Genomic DNA, 21024 nt, shown 5'->3' with positions numbered 1-21024 from the left:
CATGTTTATTATTCATTAAATCCTCTTATTGAACCTTTGTTGCAACATTGCAACATGAACTTCCATTTTTTTGGATGAGAAGATTAAACAAACTAACAGTATAATTAATAGATAAAAGAAGTGCAAAAGTAGTTACTTACTGATTCATGTATTTCGGGAAACAAAATAAAGCCACACCTCCCGCAGTTTTTGAATGACACCCGTTAAAGGCACACGTATAATAAAAACATTTCTACACAAAATATAATAAAAATTAAGTTACAGGCAACGAATAACCTTAACAAATTCTTTAAAGACATCAGCTAGGAATATTTTTTTATTGCTAGAAATATTTATTAATAAGTTTACAACACTCACGCCAAATATTTTTGAAATACAACAACTCAGAATAACTTTACACGCATTCGAAGTTTGATTATGACGTCACGATGCACTATTGTACACGCAATCGAAGGGAAAAGACATTTAACATCGCTGTCTTCTGCCGATTTACACAATTTAGTTACCATAAAAGCACCCACAACCGGAAGATTCTCCTGACTGGGCCTTCAAAGATCATTCTTCAGTCATAATCGAAATTATTATTAAAATTGCTTAAAATAATCAAAAAAACAACACATCCATCCATCCATCCATATATAAAAGGATTTTGGTTAGTTCGTAAATTTCGACTGACTGAAATCGTGACATTACATTTCAGGCCATATTTAAAGGATTCTGGATGATCTTTAGGTCCCTAATTTTAATAGAAATAATTTTCTAACAATAGTAATAATCAGGTAGACTTCAATTCGCGTTTTCTATCATCTAAAGTTCATCTTGTTCATGCGTGAATGGGAAGTATATCGAATGTTTCAAGGAATCGAATACCAAGGAATCGATTGAATACCTAGTACTGCGTACTTTTTAGGGACTTGAAGAGAATAACAATTTTAAGTATGACATTTATTTAAAGTAACCTTGGCTGAACCAAAGATTACTTTTTAACATCTACATAAATATGATTTTCCAAGGTGGTAATGGATGTATGAAGTTAAGTCATTCTCAGTCGGAATGACTTAAAAATATAATTAGATGACTCGACATTAAAATATCACAATTATCCATCGTATTATAGTTCGGAAGAATTCTAGCGGAATTAGGTGGAATTTTGTAAAAGAATAATTACGGTGTACACGGTGTACGGTTTTTACAGATTTTTCCAAGATAAACGAAGGTGCATCTGCTTTCAACTTCGATTTCTAGGCAGTTGCAGAAGTGCGACATCCTGCAATGCTTATTCGACCAGGTCGGTAGCCGAATCGCGCTGTACCCTCTGTTTGTCTTGTATCAATCGGCAGATTATCGACACGTTATCAATCCGACTTAAGCCTTCCTCATATCAGTCGGCGCCTCGCGCTCATCGGTGGCGGCGACCCTATGAAATTCCATCCAGAAACAGCATAAAGATCGACTTTGAGTGCGTGACGTCGGTCGCCCCATAAAAGGCCAACCCGGCCGTACCGCGCACGTTGCTCTTGACGCGCGCGCACGCGCGCTCCGGCCTCCCGGATCGCCACACTTCATTCCTCTCGCGTTGCTCGGCCGGTCAGTCGCGTACACGAGCGTAACGAGTTGAGTTGTGTGCGAACGCGGCGCGGCGTTAATGTTTATGAAATTTTTGAGGTTTTGATTTGAGCTTGTGAGCAAAGACGAAAAAATGTGCGACCAAAACGCGGCCGCTGCCGCTGCGTCGACGCAGAGCATAGCGGACTACCTGGCGCAATTGCTGAAAGACAGGAAACAACTGGCCGCCTTTCCCAACGTGTTTATTCACGTCGAAAGGCTTCTGGACGAAGGTAAGTGCGTCTTACCGGGAAGCTGACGGTGGAGGGCGAGGAACGGGGAACACGTGACGTACGCCGCTGCGGCACACGCGATAAGTGCGTTTTCTCGCCGCTTTGTTTACCCGCGGATGTCGCGACGCTAGGGGCGTTTTGCTCTTCACGGGAATCGTCTCCTCCAACGCTTTTCGCGAACCTTTGATTTGAACGCGACACGCGCGAACCCCTGACGATATAGCCTGCGGTGACGTCACTTGTTGCATGTGGCCGAGCAGGTATCGACGCCATCCCTTCGGCGCGACCCGAAACAGGCACAAGAATGCGACAGGGGCCCCCGCGGACTCGCAGTGTTCGCCGAACTGGTCTGTTTATGCCGCACGCGAGATCGGGACACCAGCGGCGTACTCGGCCAGAAACGAAGGCGGCGCGCAGAACGGCTTATTCCAATATCAGATACATAGACCAAAAAATTTTCTTTATATTTTTAGAATTATTTATTATATTATTTTTTGGCTACAAGTGTGTCTAATTGCAAATTTTACTACTATTTAAATGAAATGCCAATGAAAAGCAGATATAAAAAAAATCTGTTAACTTTAGGAAATATTTTTGTTATATGATTGCCTAAAACTGATTACTGGTTTTTTGAAATTTTTACACAAATAAGTGGTCTTTTTTATCAGAAATATAATAATAAAGTGAACAAATTAGGTAAGAATATATCAACAGTCTTTGTATTTACAAAATTTGATATTCGACAGGATTCGCTTTACCAATAATCTCAATCCCGAAAAAGGGCTTGCTAATATTGAACATTTACATTTGGAGATAGAAAAGATCAAAAAATTTTGCGCAAAATTATATTGAAAATAAGAAATTGTTAGATCACTCCTTTGAGTTTTTAATAACTCATCCTAAAGGTATTTATAAGATATGTATATACAGAGTATATGGAAAATTTTTGTACTATATGGAAGAAAAAATCTTTTTCAAATGTTTTTATAATTTTTTCTCATTTTTAAGTAGGTATATATATTTTTTCAAGTTCACAGCCATTTTTTTATTTTAGAAATTTTACCAATTTACCACTGCATTATATATCGTGTCCCAATTGCCATGCCACTGTTGCTATCTCGGTAACTATAAGAACTACCAGGTTCGTCAAATGAGATAAAATGTGCATTTTTTGGGGTATATTAAAAAACTGGTTTCACATTAAGAAAAAAAATATTTTGGACCGAGGGTTTTCGAAATCTCAAAAAGTACAATTTTTACAAAAAGTAATATTTTTTTTTGTATTTCTGACGTTCTTCAATTTGGAATTTTTTAATTTGAACAACTTTGTAGTTCTTATAGTTACCAAGGTAGCCATAGTGGCCCGTGGCAATTGGGCCACTCTGTATAATTAGGTTCAAATTTCTTTTGTTTGAGATCAGTTATGGAAAAAATGTTTATATGTTTACTATTATTATTTTATAGTAGTACATATTTACGATTTATCCTATTATAGTAGCATTTTGATTACTTGATTGAAATGCTTTTTAATAATTTTCAATAGTTTGGTTAGGTTTCATTGGGATGTCTTTTCGCAAATTTATTTTTTATACGGATATTGGCTTTGTTTCCCCGTCCATTGGGGTTGAAATAAACCCCCCAGTAGGTTTTTCGTTGTGTGCCCGTCATGGTTTTTCGTTTTTTCTACAGCAAAAGTTTCCGATCGTTTGCCATTTGGTAATAACGTTGGGCATTGAAAAAAATATAGCTAAAACAATCTGCATACGCAAGCGAAATTCATTCTCTAGCGTCAGAATAGCAACATTGATCTAGAGTTTCGTTCAAAACGAGAAGGCAAATGGCAAAAATTGCACCATTTTATTAATATATTATTCATTTTTGTTACTTTGTCGTTTCTTATGCGGCTTTTTTTCAATTTTGAAGTTTTCTGTCAAAATAATGCTGCCAAGGACGCCATCGATTCATGGATATTTAAATTTTGGAACACTCCTCTCTTCCTGTTCAATTTCATTAAAGAATTGTTTATATAGTAACTCTGGGTATAATAATGATCAGGCGCGTGTGGTGAGCGAGCCAACCTGCTGCTCTAACGGCGAGCTTTCCTCGTGTAGATTAATCTCCCCAGCACATTCGTAGATATGCGGGTGACACCAGTAGCGTTTTTCGATTATCGACTGGTTATCTTTGTTGTTTTAGATGTGATTCGCCAATCAGTGTACCGAAGTAACTTCGCCGGTGATAAGATTAAATGATAATCGCTCTGCGTCCGCCAATAGATCTTTATTTGCCTAGTCGAAGTATATAGAAGTGAAACCGGTATGTCGCCACTATTCACGGGGTTCCTTCCGCCTACCAAAAAGCCTAGTGATTTAGGAGTTTGCCTGGAAAAGCCACAACATGGTCTTAAACTCTTAAAAAGTCAGGGAAGTTTCAATTCGTTGTTTTTATTTTCATTGAACCGTATTTTCGCCCTTCGCGGTGACTATCCCGTTTGTTTTCTATTTGATGCAAGGGAACGAATTAATTTGGCAGGATTTTCGTCTCAGCCGGCCGGTATTTATTATACGTATTATAGTGTTGGGCAAATTTTGAAAAAATTAAAAATAATTGATTTAAAAAAAAGACTTTTGATATTAATTGTTTTTTTTTTAAATTTCATAAGAATATATATTTTCCGTTTTTTCTTTTGTAGCAATTACAAAATATTTTAAAGCCGCTATAACTAAGTATTTTCGTATTTAGTTGGTAGTATGTCAAAGGAGTGAGACTAGTGGAAAATAGAGAATAAGGTGAAAAATGGCTGGGATAAAAGAAAATAGCATATGGCAGTTTTACGTTAAAATAGATCCAAATAAATCTGGGTGTAGAAGGATTTGTAAAATCTACAAGAAAGAAATTCGGGGGATAGTTCAAAGGCACACCATGATATTCGTGATAATAAACAGCAAGAATCGAATCCAGATAGGTAAATAATATTGTGTTTTATTATTACTTATTTGATTTTTATTTAACATTCCAACTCGGGTCTTTTTTTATCTTTTCTTGCCCAAATTCGAATTCATGCATATTTTATTTATGTTAATGTTTATAATTTTTAAATACTTACTAATTTTTATTTTTTACGATGCATAATATTGTATAATTTCTTTATCTTAGGGAAGAATGTACAGGATATTCAGTTTTATGTGCAACAATAACAAGTGAAGCGCTGCTTTACGATAATATTGGCACTTGGGGAAAACCTCATACGTCACAGGCAATTTTTGCTACTAATTCAAGCCTTCGATGCATTGAAAACTCTGAAGTAAAAAAAGCTAATCACTTATTAAGACCTGGTCATACATCGCCATCAAAAAAAATTTTATCGACAAACATTTTAGGGGACATCTTCTCAGTCAGGACAATGTGGGTTGGTCAAACGTCCACAATGAGCCAGTTGTAATGTGCAACAATAACAACAAATACTTCGGGAAAACGTAATATTTCACAATATTTGGCTGAATTAGTTTATGACCTAATTGATTTATGTAAATCACAATATGACTGCGAGGTAAAGTATTTTGTGACACATAACCAAGCAAATATGGCCTTTATGATAAAAATTTTGGAGGAAAAGACGGACTCAAAAGTTATAACATATGCACATATTTTGAAATTACTGTTCAGAAGACTTAGAAATACCAGACGTCAAAGAACATGTAGTCCAAATTGTTACGTATTTTCGCGATAACCGCTAGAGAATTCAGTCAAGCAGGAGGCAACGCTTTAGTCCTTTCAACTGATGAACGATGGAATAGTGGAATATATTATCAAAAATCTGGGAAGGAAACAAAAACCAAATTGATTGAACCATTTATCAAAATTTGTCAAATACTGGGCTTAAACATGCAGCACAAGAATATTATTAAACCAATATCAGTTGCTCTTGATATTTTGCAGAGAAATAACGCTACTCTCGGATGCTGTAGAGCAGTGGAAATATTCACAATTTATTTCCGAGAATGTTTTAGAATTACCTTTATCAAAAGTTCAACAATTTCAGGATAGATGTAAGCAGGCACTCACGCCATCATTTTACAGCCTATGTGTTGAATGCTCTAAAGTGAAAATATGAATTAACACCCGAAGAAAAGAATCTGACTTTAGAAACAATTAATAATTTATATGGAAACACTGGACTTTTCCCATTTGGAATAAAGTTGAATGCCCGCAGTTGTTTTCTGATGAAATAATAAAAAACATAAATGGAATACCAAAACTAACCAAAACAGTTCCTGTGTGCAACTGCTTCCTCAGTGTCAGTAGAACGAACTTTTAGCACTTTTGGGTTTGTAGACTCAGATGTAAGGAACGGGATGGGCATAGAAAAAGGGGGAACATTTGTATTTTTGTTCGAACTATACAAAAAAAATTGTGTTATTTTTTAAATAGTTGTTTTATTTTTATTTGTGATTATATTTTTACTCTGCTTTTTGTCTTGTCTCAATAAAAAAAGAGTTAGATTTAAATCACGATTTTAAATTTAAAAAATTAAGTGATTAAAATTATTATTTTTTTCTCTTGAATAAAAAATAATAGTATGCATGGACGTATATATCTTCTATAAATGTACGTTTATTTGTAAATTTTTCTTTGTTTACAAAGCGTTATCATCCGTTATTCTGCGTTGAACCTGTCCGTGTTCTTGAATTTATATCTCTAGGGCTGAGACTCGCGGGTCCGGCTCTTCTTGGATCTGTTGTTTTTCCTCTGCGCGGTTTAAAATACGGAGAGAATCGTCTCGTGCTTTGATGGCATCTCAACCGGTATTGGTGAGACGGGTGACCAACTGACCTTTTAAAAAGCGCACACGACGAGACGGAAAAGCGGGCTGCTGATCCGCATCTAGGGCGGATTTGACCCCATTGGTCCCAAGCGAAGTGCAATTAAAGCCCAATTGCATAGAATTACGGACACAAAGTTGCGGTTTTAAGACGTAACATTGGGGGCTGCTTATTATATTATTTCGTCTTGTTTAATCGGATCTATATGAGTTTTTGAAACCCGAGCGATAGCGTTTTGTTGAACCTTTTCTTAAGTTTCTTCTGTTCTTAGAGAACAATTTTCGCTTTTAATAGTTAGTTAGCTTTATTTTTTATCTGTAGCTTTTTTCGTCATCGGTTATTGTATTTGTGTTTACTAATATAAGGAAGTTGACACAAATTCAAATGTGATTGTTTACTGCTCTTTGGTCTATCTCTGAACAGATGGCTGAAAGTGTTCGAACATTTTTGTAATGTCGATAACTGCAATAAGGCTTAACGCATTTTAATATACTTGGTAGTTTTATGGAGTACTTTTACATAATTTATAGAATACCTTTTTTGTATGAAACATTTCTCAATAAATATTACTATGTTTTCTTCCTGTGCTGAAAAGAAAACTCAATGGCAACAACAGCAGTTTACAATTAAAATCGAAATTCTTACTTATTGCTGTCGATATGTATTCTCTATTTAACACATTGAAATGCCGCAGCATGGTTGAATCTAATCATATTCGTAAACTTATTTACTGTTAATGGGTTGATTAGTGCAAACTTTTTTTTGCTGTAACGTAACCGCTATCAAAAAGGTTTGATTATAAAAAAAAACATCTGCTACAGGTCTATAAACTACATGAACAATCAAAAGAGTAGATTTGAAACTATTCAACATGTATAATAACATAATAGAAACATACATTTTAACATACAAAAACACTTTCTTTATATTGCTTACCTGATTAACTTTTTCAAGAAAATTCGGAGTGGGCATATATTAAAGGACAATAGAAAAGTGGCCGACAGCTGCATCAAGTGACACCATTCGTTAGTGTGATTGGTGTGGTATGATTGTATTTTGTATTTTTACATTATTAAAACGTATGTTTTGTAAATGTGCACTAATTGTTTGTTGAAATACTTTTTGAAATTCAGATAAAAAATGCTGTGAGTAAAAAAAAAAAGTAAAATTACCGTTTTGTTTATTTGTGTAAGCATTTACACTTTTGGTTGTCTTGATGTCTGTTTTTCCCGGATTTATCAAATCATTCGGAATAAAATTTCGTTATTTATTACCGTTTTGCAATATGTGTGCAGCGCACCAAGCAGCTATTACTGAGAGTTTTGATCTCCCTACCAGTTGTCAAATATTTAATATTGTCACTTATCAGTAAAAATTAGCCTTCACGCACTGGCATTAGCGCACCCATAGAGATTTGTCCTAGAAAACCGCCGAAGTATTATTTAGCGGATTTCTCGGTGTCGAATTGTTTTAACGACAGAAACGTGACCAAAACAATGAAAATCGCAAACGGTAATAAATAAAACGCGGTTCGCCTATGCAAATAAAAAATGGCGACGCACGCTGCAACCAGACCTGGCGGGAAAACTATGTGCAGTTTGCGATATTTTCCAGGCGGAAAAAAATCATCGGGCGGGCCGCTCAGCAGGTGCACGACTAGTTAGTTATACAAGCGAAATAGTTGTCGGAATCGTGTCGAGATGTTGCCCATGCAAACAATTGTCATCGGAATTCGCTGCAGTGCGCGCGCGCACACACAAGATTTCGAAAACTGTGTGTTTATAGATTGTCGGAAATAGAACGGCTTAAAGCAATTGTTTATTTGAGTGTTTTGACACAGTTGCCTCGGCAGAGAATAGTTATGGTATGTTTCAAAGTACACGTCCCCTAAAAAGTAATAACGACTTTGAGACCCAACAACCAATAATTCATAGACAGGGGACGCGTTTCGAAAAAGCTTTTTACAATTATATCGCTAATTTTTAGTCATTTTTTCCTAAGATGCAAAACAAATTGTGAAAAATGTGCATGAATAGGAATATGAATAAAAAAAACTGTCTATTTACATCCCTGATTTCATCGTCTGGACATTAATGAGCAGGATATGATAAGAAGGAAAATATATTTCCTTTATCAAACCGAGATTGTTCCTACGGTGGATAAATTGAAAGTAACCTAGAAGAAGATGAAATGAATATAAAAATGTTATTTAAATGTCGCAAAATAGACAGAAAGCAAGTGGTAATGGAATCGCATTACGTTGCGCACTTGGTGATTTAATTACCTTCAGGAAATTAAAAAGTATACATGCCAACAGCAGATGTATAATTTACCCAGATGAAACTAGGATGGATACACACCATACGTACCTACTACGCTACTACGTATATATGTGATTCAAATCTATTTGAATGTCATGAAACCCATTTTTCTTCGGTATCGAGTTCTCTTTGAATACAAATTCCATTAGGAAAAAATTGGGATTGTATTGAGTTGAATCTAAAATTTATTCGTGTATACGCGACTTTGACGGTATTTAATTTGCTAATTTTTAACGACAAACTAAAACAAACTGAGTGAAAGTGACTCTGAAAATAATATTGTTGTTATATTCAATAATTATTTTTGGACTAAAACTGATTAATTATCACGATTAATATTTCTGGATCTATTTTTTTCAAAAACTCGCAGAAACGACGGTTATGATAGTTTTCAGGTCAGATTCAAAAAGATCTTCGAATAATGTAAAACGCATCCCTATAATTCAGGCCGGATCAGAAGAGGGAATTTATTTATTCAACCGGTTTCAACTTTTTTTTTTAATATCAAATAATATCAAATGTGAGAGCAGAAAATGTTACCTCTACTTTATGTCCACTCTAATAATAAATTTAATAGAAAATGTAATTAATAATATACCAATTGAGAGCTGGAAAAATTGACGATTTGCATACAAGAAGCAATTATAATTTAATTGTAATTTAAAATCATGGTTTAAATCAAACTCCTATTTTTAAAACTTTTTTCTATTGAGATCAATACAAAAAGTTAAACGTAAAAATGTTATCACAAATAAAAAGTAAAACCCAACTCTTTAAAAAAATAAGACGAATAACATAATAATGTACACTTTATGCTTTTGCATTTTCATTGTATAGTTTAAGCAAAAATACTAATTTTCCCCTTTTTCTATGCCCATCCTGTTCATTATATCTTGAGTGTATAAAACCAAAATTGATGAAAGTTCGTTTTACTGCGTTGGGGAAGCAGTTGCACAGTTGGTAACTGTTTCTCAATTTATTTCTCATCCTTTTGTGATGCCCACCACTGTATTCCATTTACATATTTTATTATTATATTTAATTAATTGTTTCTATCAGATTATTTTCTTGTGGTGTTAACTCATATTTATGCTCTTGAGGATTCAACATATAAGCCGCGCTTATATCGATTCTGATTTTTTTTTTATTTTTGATAAAGGTAATTCTACCACATTCTGGAATATATATTGGAAATGTTCCACTACACCATAGCATCTTAAATAGTAGCGTTTTTTCTATGCAAAATATTAGAAGAAACTGATATTGGTTTTAAAATGCTTGAATATTATTGTGCTGCATGTTTTGAAGCCTAATATTTGACACCTCAATGGTCGAATCGATTTGGTTTTTGTTTGATATCCCACTGAATGACACACATCTTTAAAGAATCAGCAATGCTATTCCATCGCACATCAAACTAAAGTGTTGCCTCCTGCTTGACTGAATTTCGCTTTAGTTAGATGGTTATCGCTAAAATACTTAACAATTTGGACTACATGTTCTTTGACTTCTGGTATTTGGAAGTTTTTGGACAGTAAATTTTAAATATGTTATAACTTTTGAGTCCGTCTTTTCCTCCAAAGTTTTTCTAATGAGGATCATATTTGCTGCGTTATCTGTCAAAAGATTTTTCCTCGCAGTCATATTGTGATTTCCATGATGAAATTAGGTCGTAGACTACTTCAAACAAATATTATGAGGTATGAGAAGGACTCGTACATCTTCAGTTGTTATTCTTGCACACATAACTGGCTCATTGTGGGTGTTCGTCCACCCGGCAATAGACATATTCACACATTGTGAATAGTTTTCTTTTGTTCAGAGTTTTCAATGCACCAAAAGCTCGAATTAGTAGTAAAAATTACCTAACGTAATATAATATTTAATATTTACTTTGAGACATACCATACCCTCAAATCAATCGACCATATTGCGACGCACTCTTAATTTTTCAAATTATACGGGCCGGAACCCTTACGATCCGCACTCGCGCCCCACCCCCCTCACGAATTAAATTATTGCCCCGCGACTTGCACCATCAATAAATTTATATCTCTCGGGAGGTATTAAATGGCTTAATGAAAAGTTCAATCGAAATTTTCTCCTTGACATTCTCGGCATGTTTTCTCGCTATACATTTTCTCCGATTAGCTCGATTTGCATAGGCGATGGGTCCGATCCATTAGCTCGAGATTGCGACGCGTCAATTATACAAAGTTTTACGAGCATTTTATACTCGGAATTTGAATCGGAATCACAAAAACACAATGTCGCAAGAATATTCGATCGGCGATCCGATCGCTTTTGTCTCAGTGTGGCAACCCTGATGTTTTGTTAATTGTCTCGATTTTAGTGCCCAGCTAGCAAACATTGAAGTGTCCGCAATGTTTAGCTAATAACGATTTGAGATTTGGCATGGGGTAGATACTAACAAAAATCGGGCGGGATCGGACAATTCCGCGCTGTAGCATTCACGAAAGGCGTTTTGTCGATATTATACAAGGTGTCAGTTATTCGTAAATACTTTCTCTTGGACTGGAATAATAAATAAATAAACGACTATGTTTCAATTATTGTGATATGACGATATCGCCCCTATGGTAAGCCAAAACGATTCAACGTTTTCGCATGTTGCATAGGGTGCGTGAGAAATAATTTTCGAACTTTATTGAGGTATTTTCTCGTAGGGGTGTTGTGGACAAAAAACAGAAAATCTTTGAACAGTGCCTTTTGCGATAATAAGTGCAGTAGCAAATACGAAACCACCGTACGAAATTGTATAATTTTGTTTAGACAATATTTACAGTAATTTCATCTAGCACAAAGACCGCGCGAAACATTCAAAACCCTATATCGCCAATTATAAATTAAATTTATTTCGAAGTACAATAGTATCATTCATTTACGTTGGTCATCCTAAATGTTTAAAACGAATATATAGGATTCTTCTACACTAATATGATTCTATTTCCACTAGTAAATTAAAGTTTGTTCTCTTTAACTCGTTTAAATCACTAATTGTTTTTATGTTGTCCGGTGAACTATTGAAAAACTTTACGCAATGATAACATGCACCCTTTTTAGTCATAGTCAGTTTTTGTCTGGGATATGTTTATGGTGTATGGTTTGTGTACTTTAAAATCCCTGAGACTCGCTATATCCAAAAAGCTTTCTGTTCTTGAAAGAAAAAACAGTTTACACTCTTGTAAGGTTAAAAAAAAATCTAAATTTTCTCCTACATGTCTCTCGATAATTTAACTGTTGTATGATCGCAGGGCTTAAATAATAAAAATCTTTTTTTCTAGTTTCCCATTAAATATCCCTATTCTGTTCTATAACAATAAACTAAAACTAAACAATATCACTGTTGTAGTAAACATAATAACTAGAACTTCTATAAAGTAAATAAGTTTTCTAAATTTGAAGAAAAAGAAAAAAAGATATTTTTCACTAAAATTTTTATGTCTGTTTTAAAAATGTATGGATTTATTTTTCACTTGATTTTTCTATTTCTTATGGCATTTTTTAAAACGAGGTTTTAAAATCATATCATAAAAATCATCAAAAATCATCATATTCATAAAAAAATATCTGAAAATCCATTAAATCTTTGTGAAATCCTGTCGTTGTGTGATATCTGGTGTACCAATTTTAGATGGTGATTTGCTTCTCGTTTTCGGCCATAAAGTTTATATTTCGATGACATCGCTTTTTCGAAAATTTTCGCGAACGATGGGAGCAGACTTGTTGGGCGATAATTTTGTATGTCGTTTTGATCAACTGTTTTATAGATTGGGATTACCAAAGCATGGTTTAATCGATCTGGAAATGTTCCAAAAATCGTTAATCACTATTTCTGATACAAAACTTGACGTGACTTTAAAGTTAAGTCGACTTATCTAAAAGGCTCTTTGTATAGGCGTTTTCCACAAGCCGCAATTCGTAAGCAATCTTAATTTAACTACTGTAATAAATCAAATGCGCCCGCATACAGTCCTTTTTCAAAAGAATTTTCGCAGCACTAAGAGTTGGACGTCGAGCAGACGAGTTTTCAAATTTCTCTATTCCTGCTTCAAGATCCGGCGATAACGAGTTTGAAAAATATCTCCGTTTTTTGCTTACACATTTTTGTGGCCGGGGCAGTAGGTACAGTTAAACGTATGACCGAGCAAGCAGTGTAAATAATATGCAAATTCGAATTCTACGAGAAACATGATTATTTAAACAAACCCAGCGTTATGTGGCGGCGGCTGCGGGCTTGAAGGATAATTATTACACGTTGACGTGTCCGCGGATTGGATCATGTTTAAAATCGCTGCCGCCGGTCGAAGAAGAAAAAATCAGAAATTATCGTTAATGTCGTAAACATTTAGCGGTCGCATCCTAAACATCGAAATCCCGCGCATGCGGCAATAAAAACGCAATAAATCATGCCCCGTTCGAATATCTCTGTTAATCGGGCAGGTAAATAGAGTCAAAGGCCTACTGACACTTAATATATCGAAAACAAAATATACCAATAAAATCTCCGGCCATCAGATCGATTTACGCCGTTTAACTTGCCAAATTTAAAAGTCACTCGGATCTAGTTTAGATAGCGAACTCTCCACCTATTGAGCTGGGATGGTTCTGGTAATGCAACCAATAGCTTTGTTTGAAGAGAACTTTGATATTCTTTGGGTTATTTATTTTCGTTTTACCTTTCTTTGTGTTGTAATAAATTAAAATGATTTTTTTTTGTAATGCTTTTGCTGTCTTTTAATTTGAGCACTACATTGTGATTTATAGAAATAGTTTATTTATTATTTTTATGGCACGTATGTCTCCTACTGTTAAAAACATTTTATCTAATGCATAGCGGACACAGAAATTCGCTTAGATTTTAATGAACAAATATATAACAATAATAAATGTTTTATTTGCCCGAACAATATACAATGATTCTCACGAAATGCTAATTTGGAAGTATTGACCAAAACGAAGATGAAAATCAATGTTTAAAAAGATGCTAGTTCATCCACTTGGTTAAAAGATGATAAAGCTAATTACAGTCGCACTTCCATAAGTCGAACTGCGATTTGACACATGAAAATTTCCAGTTATCAAGACTTCGAGTTATCAATAAAAACTACAAATGCATGTACTTTTTTGTGAATGAACATTTATTCATTCATTTTTAAAAATGGGTTATACGTTACACATAAATGACCTAATATTTGATTTGATTGATGAAACGAAAATTATGAAATAGTAGTACATATGTATGTATGTATTCACATAATATATGTACATAAAAATGTATTGTATATGTACCCAGTATATATAAACATAGTATGTATGCACATATACATAGATATGTACATATTAAAGTTTACTGTTTCACTGGAAAAAAGTCAATTATTTGTGACTGACGACCGGATTTCTTATTTTGGTTTTCAACAAAAGCTTCAATTTTATTTAAACAATCATACAGGGAATCGGTTGTGTATTTACTGGTTTTCAAATAGGAACGCAAGACAATCGACGAATTTTCAACCAATTCATTTGACGGTGGTTGCTGGGAATCATCTTCCAATTCCTCCTCCATCGTGTCACTTTCGCAGTCATCTTCGATGTTTAACTGTACCGGTTCGGATCTGCAGGACTCGATAATATCTTCATCCGTAGGAAACTCTGAAGTAACAATATCATCATCCACATGTATAAAATCGTTGTTGGTGCTACCTTCTGCTATACCTCTAATGTTGGTCCAAGCTTTAAACTTTATTTCTATTTGGATTTCGTCTTCACTCTTTTCTTTCTAGCCGTTCACTTAGGAAAATCAAGGGAATCTCATCTTCTTCTTCCCATTCAGAATACTGACCAAAACCGGCTTTTTTATAACAATTGGAAATTGTTTCAGGCTTAACGTCGTAGTTACGTCGTCAACACAATCCCATTAGTGTAATGTTATTTTTTTTGTTTTCTTCGAAACGTTCCATTGCGGTGAATGCTTCACAGCTACATCTCTATTGTTTGAGCCACTTTCCACTTCTTTTATAACCTTGAATTTTTGATCAACAGACAAAGCTTTCAAAGTACGTTTTGATGACATATCAACAAATGCAAAAATCCAAAAATGTCTTTAATATAATGTGTAAAATGAATAGAGACAGTATTTTTCACTTAGTATTAACTAGTAAGTCATACAAGTGGTGCATAGATACGTTAAAAAGACAGGTTAAGATCGGTCGTAATTAGGGGGTTCCCCGAGAAAATTCGACTTATCGAAGTTGGCACCAAATGTTTCGTTCGAGTTATCAAGATATTCGAGTAATCAAGACAAACTAACACGCATTTCCTACTTTTGACGCTATTGCCAACCAATTTGGTTCGACTTATCAAAAATTCGAGTTATCGAAGTTCGACTGTATTTAAGTTTGTCAAAATTGTGGAAGGTCACCGAGTGTCATGTAATAATAACTGTTTGTAATTCTTTTTTATTTGATCCGGAGATAATATTTTAAATTGCTGTGTTGTAAACAGGGTTGGGCTGATTTTAATGAATTGATTTAAATCACGATTAAAATCATGATTTTCACTTCACTTCACTTCATTTTTTTGAACTTAAAATCATGATTTAAACCAAACTGTTGTTTTTTAAAATCAGTTTTTATGGAGACCAACACAAAAAGCACCGAGTAAAAATATCACAAATAAAAAGTAAAACACAACTCTTTAAAAAAATAAGACGAATAACATAATAATATACACTTTTTGCTTCTGTAATTTCGTTGTATAGTTCGAACAAAAATACTACTTTTCCCATTTTTACTATCTCTATCCTGTTCCTTATATCTGAGTGTACAAAATCAAAAGTGCTAAAAGTTCGTTCTACTGACACTGAGGAAGCACACAGGAACTGTTTTATTATTGGTAGCTGTTTCGCAATTTCTGACTCATCCTTCTGGGACGTCCACCACTGTTTTCCGTTTACGTTTTTCATTATTTCATCCTAATACAGAATAATACAGAATACAGCATCTGAGATAGTAGCGTTTTTTCTCTGCAAAATAGAAAGAGCAACTAATATTGGTCTTACAATGTTTAAATATTTTGTGCTGCATATTTAAGCCCAATATTTGACACTTTTTGACAAATGGTAGAATCAATTTGGTACTGAGTGACGTATACCTTTAAACAATCAGCAATGCTATTCCATCGCACATCACAGCACATCAGTGCTGCCTCCTGCTTGACTGAATTTCGCTTTAGCTAGATGGTTATCGCGAAAATACTTTACAAATTTATACTACATGTTCTTTGACGTCTGGTATTTGTAAATCTTTTCACAGTAAATTAAAGATATGTGCAGAGCAGCCATAAGTTATAACTTTTGAGCCAGTCTTTTCCCCCAAAGTTTTCATTATTACAATATGACCTCGCAGTCAGATTGTGATTTACATGAAGAAATTAGGTCACAAACTACTTCAGTCAAATATTGTGAAGTATTAGGTTTTCCCGACGTATTTGTTGTTATTGTTGCACCACATTATAACTGGCTCATTGTGGACGTTTGACCACCCACATTGTCCTGACTGAGAAGATGTCCCCTAAAATGCTTGTCGATAAAATTTTTCTTGATGGCAACGTATGACCAGGTCTTAATAAGTGAATAGCTTTTTTTGCTTCAGAGTTTTCAATGCATCGAAAGCTTGAATTAGTAGCAAAAATTGCCTGTGCTACTTGTTTGTTAATCTTTTCTTTTTCAGTTGTTGATGTTCGCATTATGAAACTACTCAAAGTAGGCTGACCATTGTTAGTAAATGATAAACCAAATACGCCCTCAATTTTCCTTTAAAAAATTAGTAAAGGGTTTATTGGATTTCATTAAATATCTACGGTTAACTTTTTTTAAAAATACGCTGAAAATCGTGTACATTCTTTCCTAAGATAAAGAAATTATACGATGATGAATATGAAATACTTTTTTTGCGTATCTTAAAAAAGTAAAAATAAATATCTAAAAAAGGCAAAAAGAAGACATTTTTTAAATTATAAATGCCTTAATCCTTTTGAAAAAGTTTTTGTGAATACCGTACTTCATCTTTTACGAAATTGAAAGTTAAAATGAAATAAGTAATAATAAAACAAAATTTTATGTACCTACCTGAAAACTGTAAACTATCCCCTGAATTTCTTTCTTGTAGATTTTGCAAATTGCTCTACACTCAGATTTATTTGGATCTGTTTTAATGTAAAACTGCCATTGGTATTGGTATTAAAGGGGGCCCGTTGTGTCCCCAGACCGCGCTAGAGGTCATATGCAATTTTTTTTTATACCAGCCATTTTTCACCTAATACTTTATTTTGCACCAGTCCCACTCCTTTGACACATCACCAAGATGTACTCGGCGATAGATCGGGAAAAAAATAGGTTGCGACAGAAATTTTCTTCCAAAAAGCGCGTTCTGCCGAATAGTTACACATAAGTATTGTACTATATTCTTTGTAGTGGCTTTAAAATATTTTGTAATTGCTACAAAAAAAGCTGAAAATCCATTTTCTTATGAAATTAACAGAAAAACAATTAAAATGAAAAAATCATAAATTCTAGATTTTTTTTAAATCAATGATTTTTTTATTTTTGTAATAAAAGTCAAAGCTTGCCCAACACTGATTATAAATGTTGGCGTTTTGAAAATATTACGTGTGTATTTCAAGTCCTTTTTGAAGTAATCCTCCCATTTTATGCAAATATTTAAAGAAAATATTGTTTGGTAAATAATCGCTTGTAGATAATTTCACTACGAATATTTAGTTAAATATAGAGGCAATGAGATAACGAGAACACCGCATTTATATGAAAGAAAAAGACAACAATCCCCAGTACTAGTCTTTTTTTTATTTAAAATTTGTTTGCAAAACTAGACGGTTTTTGCATTCCTGCGGTGGGTACCGAACGCCAAACTCGTATAGTATTAATAAAAAAATGCCTTTTATAATGTATTCACTATATTTATTTTGGAAAATTTACAATTAAAATATCTGATATTTTCATTTAAATTTGTCAATTTTGTTTTTGGAAAAAAACTTTGCGATTCTGGGAATTTTGGGATATTATGGTCATCAATAATTTACAAGTTTTCTTGCGAAAGTGCGAATCCTGGTAGTTTTTTTGCGTGTTTCCAAACGTACAATAAATAATCTAAGGACACGGCCCAGTCTCAAACGGACAAGAACGGTTCTCGCTGCTCGTCGTATTTCGGGCTCCTGACATAAGCTTTCTGTTTGTTTAAATGTCGAAACCCGATGCTTGAGAAAACAAACCACGATCGATATGGCGATTAATGAGTCAGCTGTCCAAAATATTAACGTTTGGTAACTTGCACGATTGATGTGTTGTCCGTCATTCTAAATTCCGTCTTATTCATAATGGGGTCCACGGTGGGGAATTAAAAATGTTGTCAAATTTGTCCCCAGGCTGGTACCGCCAGGTACGTCATAATATTTTTTTTTAAATTGGACAGCACGTGATGAAACCGGGAGGATAGGGTTTCCAAAAAGTCATATTTATGCGTTCAAAAAATTTTTTCGGTATTGTACAGAATGTCCAGTTGGAAAAATCTGAAAATTAATCGTTTTTATGCAGAAAATAATGTTGAATCGAGGCCTGCAATTTTGCTATATCATACGGAGGGTATTCTCCAAAAATTGCGAAAACTGGGCACCTCGTATAATTCGGAAGAAGCTGGGTCGTTTAATGGCACTTCAAAATGCGGAAGTTAAATAATTACTCGAAAATTATAAATAAACAGTATCCGACGACACATAAAGTAATTGATTGCGGAGCGAATCAGAAGGGAACCCGGCTGGAAGCCGCCTTTGATCTTGAAGTGGTTGTTTGTATTGGTTTAAGATAAGATAGAATGTATTGCAATAGAAACTGATTGACACGATAACAAATAAAACGATTGTTTCTGAAATGCGAAACGCGGTATTGTTTTCAGATGCCGCTCGCTAAATAGCCATCGTAGCTGATCGTTAATTTATGCATTAATTATTGTTGCACTTTTTTATGTTCGTTATTCTACGCATAGGCGTTCGGGGAGTTATTGTAATATAGTCAGAACGTGCAGATTTACAACTTTTTTGCTTTGCTGCAACCCACATTTGTTTTGCATTACAGCTTGTATAAAAGCTTGGAGCATGCAGAATTTATATATAAAATACAAAGTAAACTAACAAAAACTAAATAAAGATGGTATATAACTGTAATTTACGAACAGGAAATATCTAAAAAAACAAGGACCTATCATCCAAACCTGTAATAGAGTGCCTGAAACACCATTTGTTAATAACCTTAACCCATATTATTCCAAGCATAAGAAAAGTACTTTTTTGCTCTGAAATTATTTATTTTGTTGCACTTAAGAATACATGTGTCAAAAAAAAAACTCGAAACATACCAAAAAATACTGGTGGGTAAACGAACCACTGGGAAAATGCATTAAATAACGTTTTGAGGCACATAAGATGTAACGTATAATTTATTTATACATAAATATTCAAAAGAAAGTTCAAATTCGACAGAAAACAACTAAATTGTTTTCCAAATAGCACCTGATTTGATACATAAAAACGCATAATATTTTATGGTGCGTGAGCGCACCACTGGTAACACCCGGTTTCATTTTTGGTGATATTTTGCAAAGCATGAAGTATGTAAATGCACATTACACTTATTATAGACGTAAATTGTGTGGCTGTGGCAAATTCTACATCTCCTTCGGGCCTTATTAGCATAAACACTCATGAGGTGACCTTGATTATCATAACGCACTTCATCTATGGCAAGTGCAAGATTTCTTTGAATAATTGTTTTATCAATTTTTAAAAGTCGCAAAGCAATGTAAGATTTAAAATGAAATCGATCACTTCGTCATCAAAAAACATAAAAAATATTTCAAGCCGAATTTTTCCAGAAAGCCTATTTTTTAGTTCCTCTCATGATCTAAATTCATCGGATATAGGTGTGTGAGTGTACTCAATGACCTTTCTTCACTTTGACGGTAGAAGCAAGCCTGTCGTTTGCAGAAAGCATACGACAATATGTTCTGTAAATATTTTTTTACGTTATTTTTAGCATAAATTTACAAGGAATGGAATGCTACAATACACAAGAATACGTAAATCCAAATAATACTTACGACTTTCATTGTTGGAGTCCTCATCCATCACGATCTCCTCCAAAGCCAAAAATATGAGCTAAAGTGAGGTCTGGGATAACTAATGGAAGAAACTTGTCCTGTTATAGTCTAATTTGGACCTTTCGGAGTTACTTTAGGGATACAATTACAAGATTACAATCGTTAAGAGTTACAAAAAAACAGTTTGAAATTTATTTCTGTTGAAGTTGTAGACCTACAATTTTCGATCGCATACCCGTTTGTCAGGACGCAATCCTTAGGCTATATGTTCGACGTTACAGGATTTTTGACTATTTGAATATTCCGGTCTTTTCTGTTATGGTGTAATATGGTCAGATCGCATACATGTGAGAAGCATGCTAATATCGAGAGACAATGCGAGTCTGAACGTTTCTGCGTGTATGTGTGTGTGTACACCCGAATGACTCACCTTTAATTCTTATTTTTCCCACGGCCGAGCGAGTTGTTAGCCCCTTTTAGCGAAAAATGTGGCGATAATGGCGGATTGGGAAACAAGCTTCTTTTGTCGCCGCCGCGGTATATGTGTCGACACCTTGGCAAATTCTCTGCCAGTTTGTTTATAAATAACCGCACTTCTTTAATTTCACAAATAATAACAAGTTCTGTTGTAATTTTGTATGTATGTTCCGAGCTATTTAGTTTAATTGCCTTTGGGGTATTGAAAACAATGTTTTAAATAACAACTTCCTATTGTAGTGTGTTATCTATCATTCTTTAATAATAATATGTCTTTAATAAGAAATTATTATGCGTTTGTGATGTCCAATTCACCTATAACCCTCTTCAAGGAATAGATGAATACAATACTTTGCAATTCGGGGAATCCCAATAA

The 21024-nt window shown here is 34.3% G+C and overlaps 1 protein-coding gene across 3 annotated transcripts in view; it reads left to right on the top strand.

Moving 5' to 3' along the window:
* The first annotated feature begins 1479 nt into the window (after positions 1 to 1479).
* The window catches only part of LOC132701874 (protein held out wings), an 87093-nt gene continuing 67548 nt past the window's right edge, over positions 1480 to 21024 (top strand). The window contains exon 1 of one of the 3 annotated variants that reach the window (XM_060670127.1): positions 1480 to 1838. In XM_060670127.1, coding sequence (XP_060526110.1) covers positions 1700 to 1838 — 139 coding nt within the window. In that variant the 5' untranslated portion in view covers positions 1480 to 1699. The remainder of the gene's footprint in view (positions 1839 to 21024) is intronic. The other 2 variants (XM_060670128.1, XM_060670125.1) reach the window with 2 other exon arrangements.

This window comes from Cylas formicarius, unplaced genomic scaffold, assembly GCF_029955315.1.
Source record: "Cylas formicarius isolate icCylForm1 unplaced genomic scaffold, icCylForm1.1 PGA_scaffold_5__7_contigs__length_24384050, whole genome shotgun sequence".
NCBI lineage: Eukaryota > Metazoa > Arthropoda > Insecta > Coleoptera > Brentidae > Cylas > Cylas formicarius.
The sequence above is the reverse complement of the archived record's forward strand: the minus strand, read 5'-3'. Positions and strand labels throughout refer to the sequence as shown.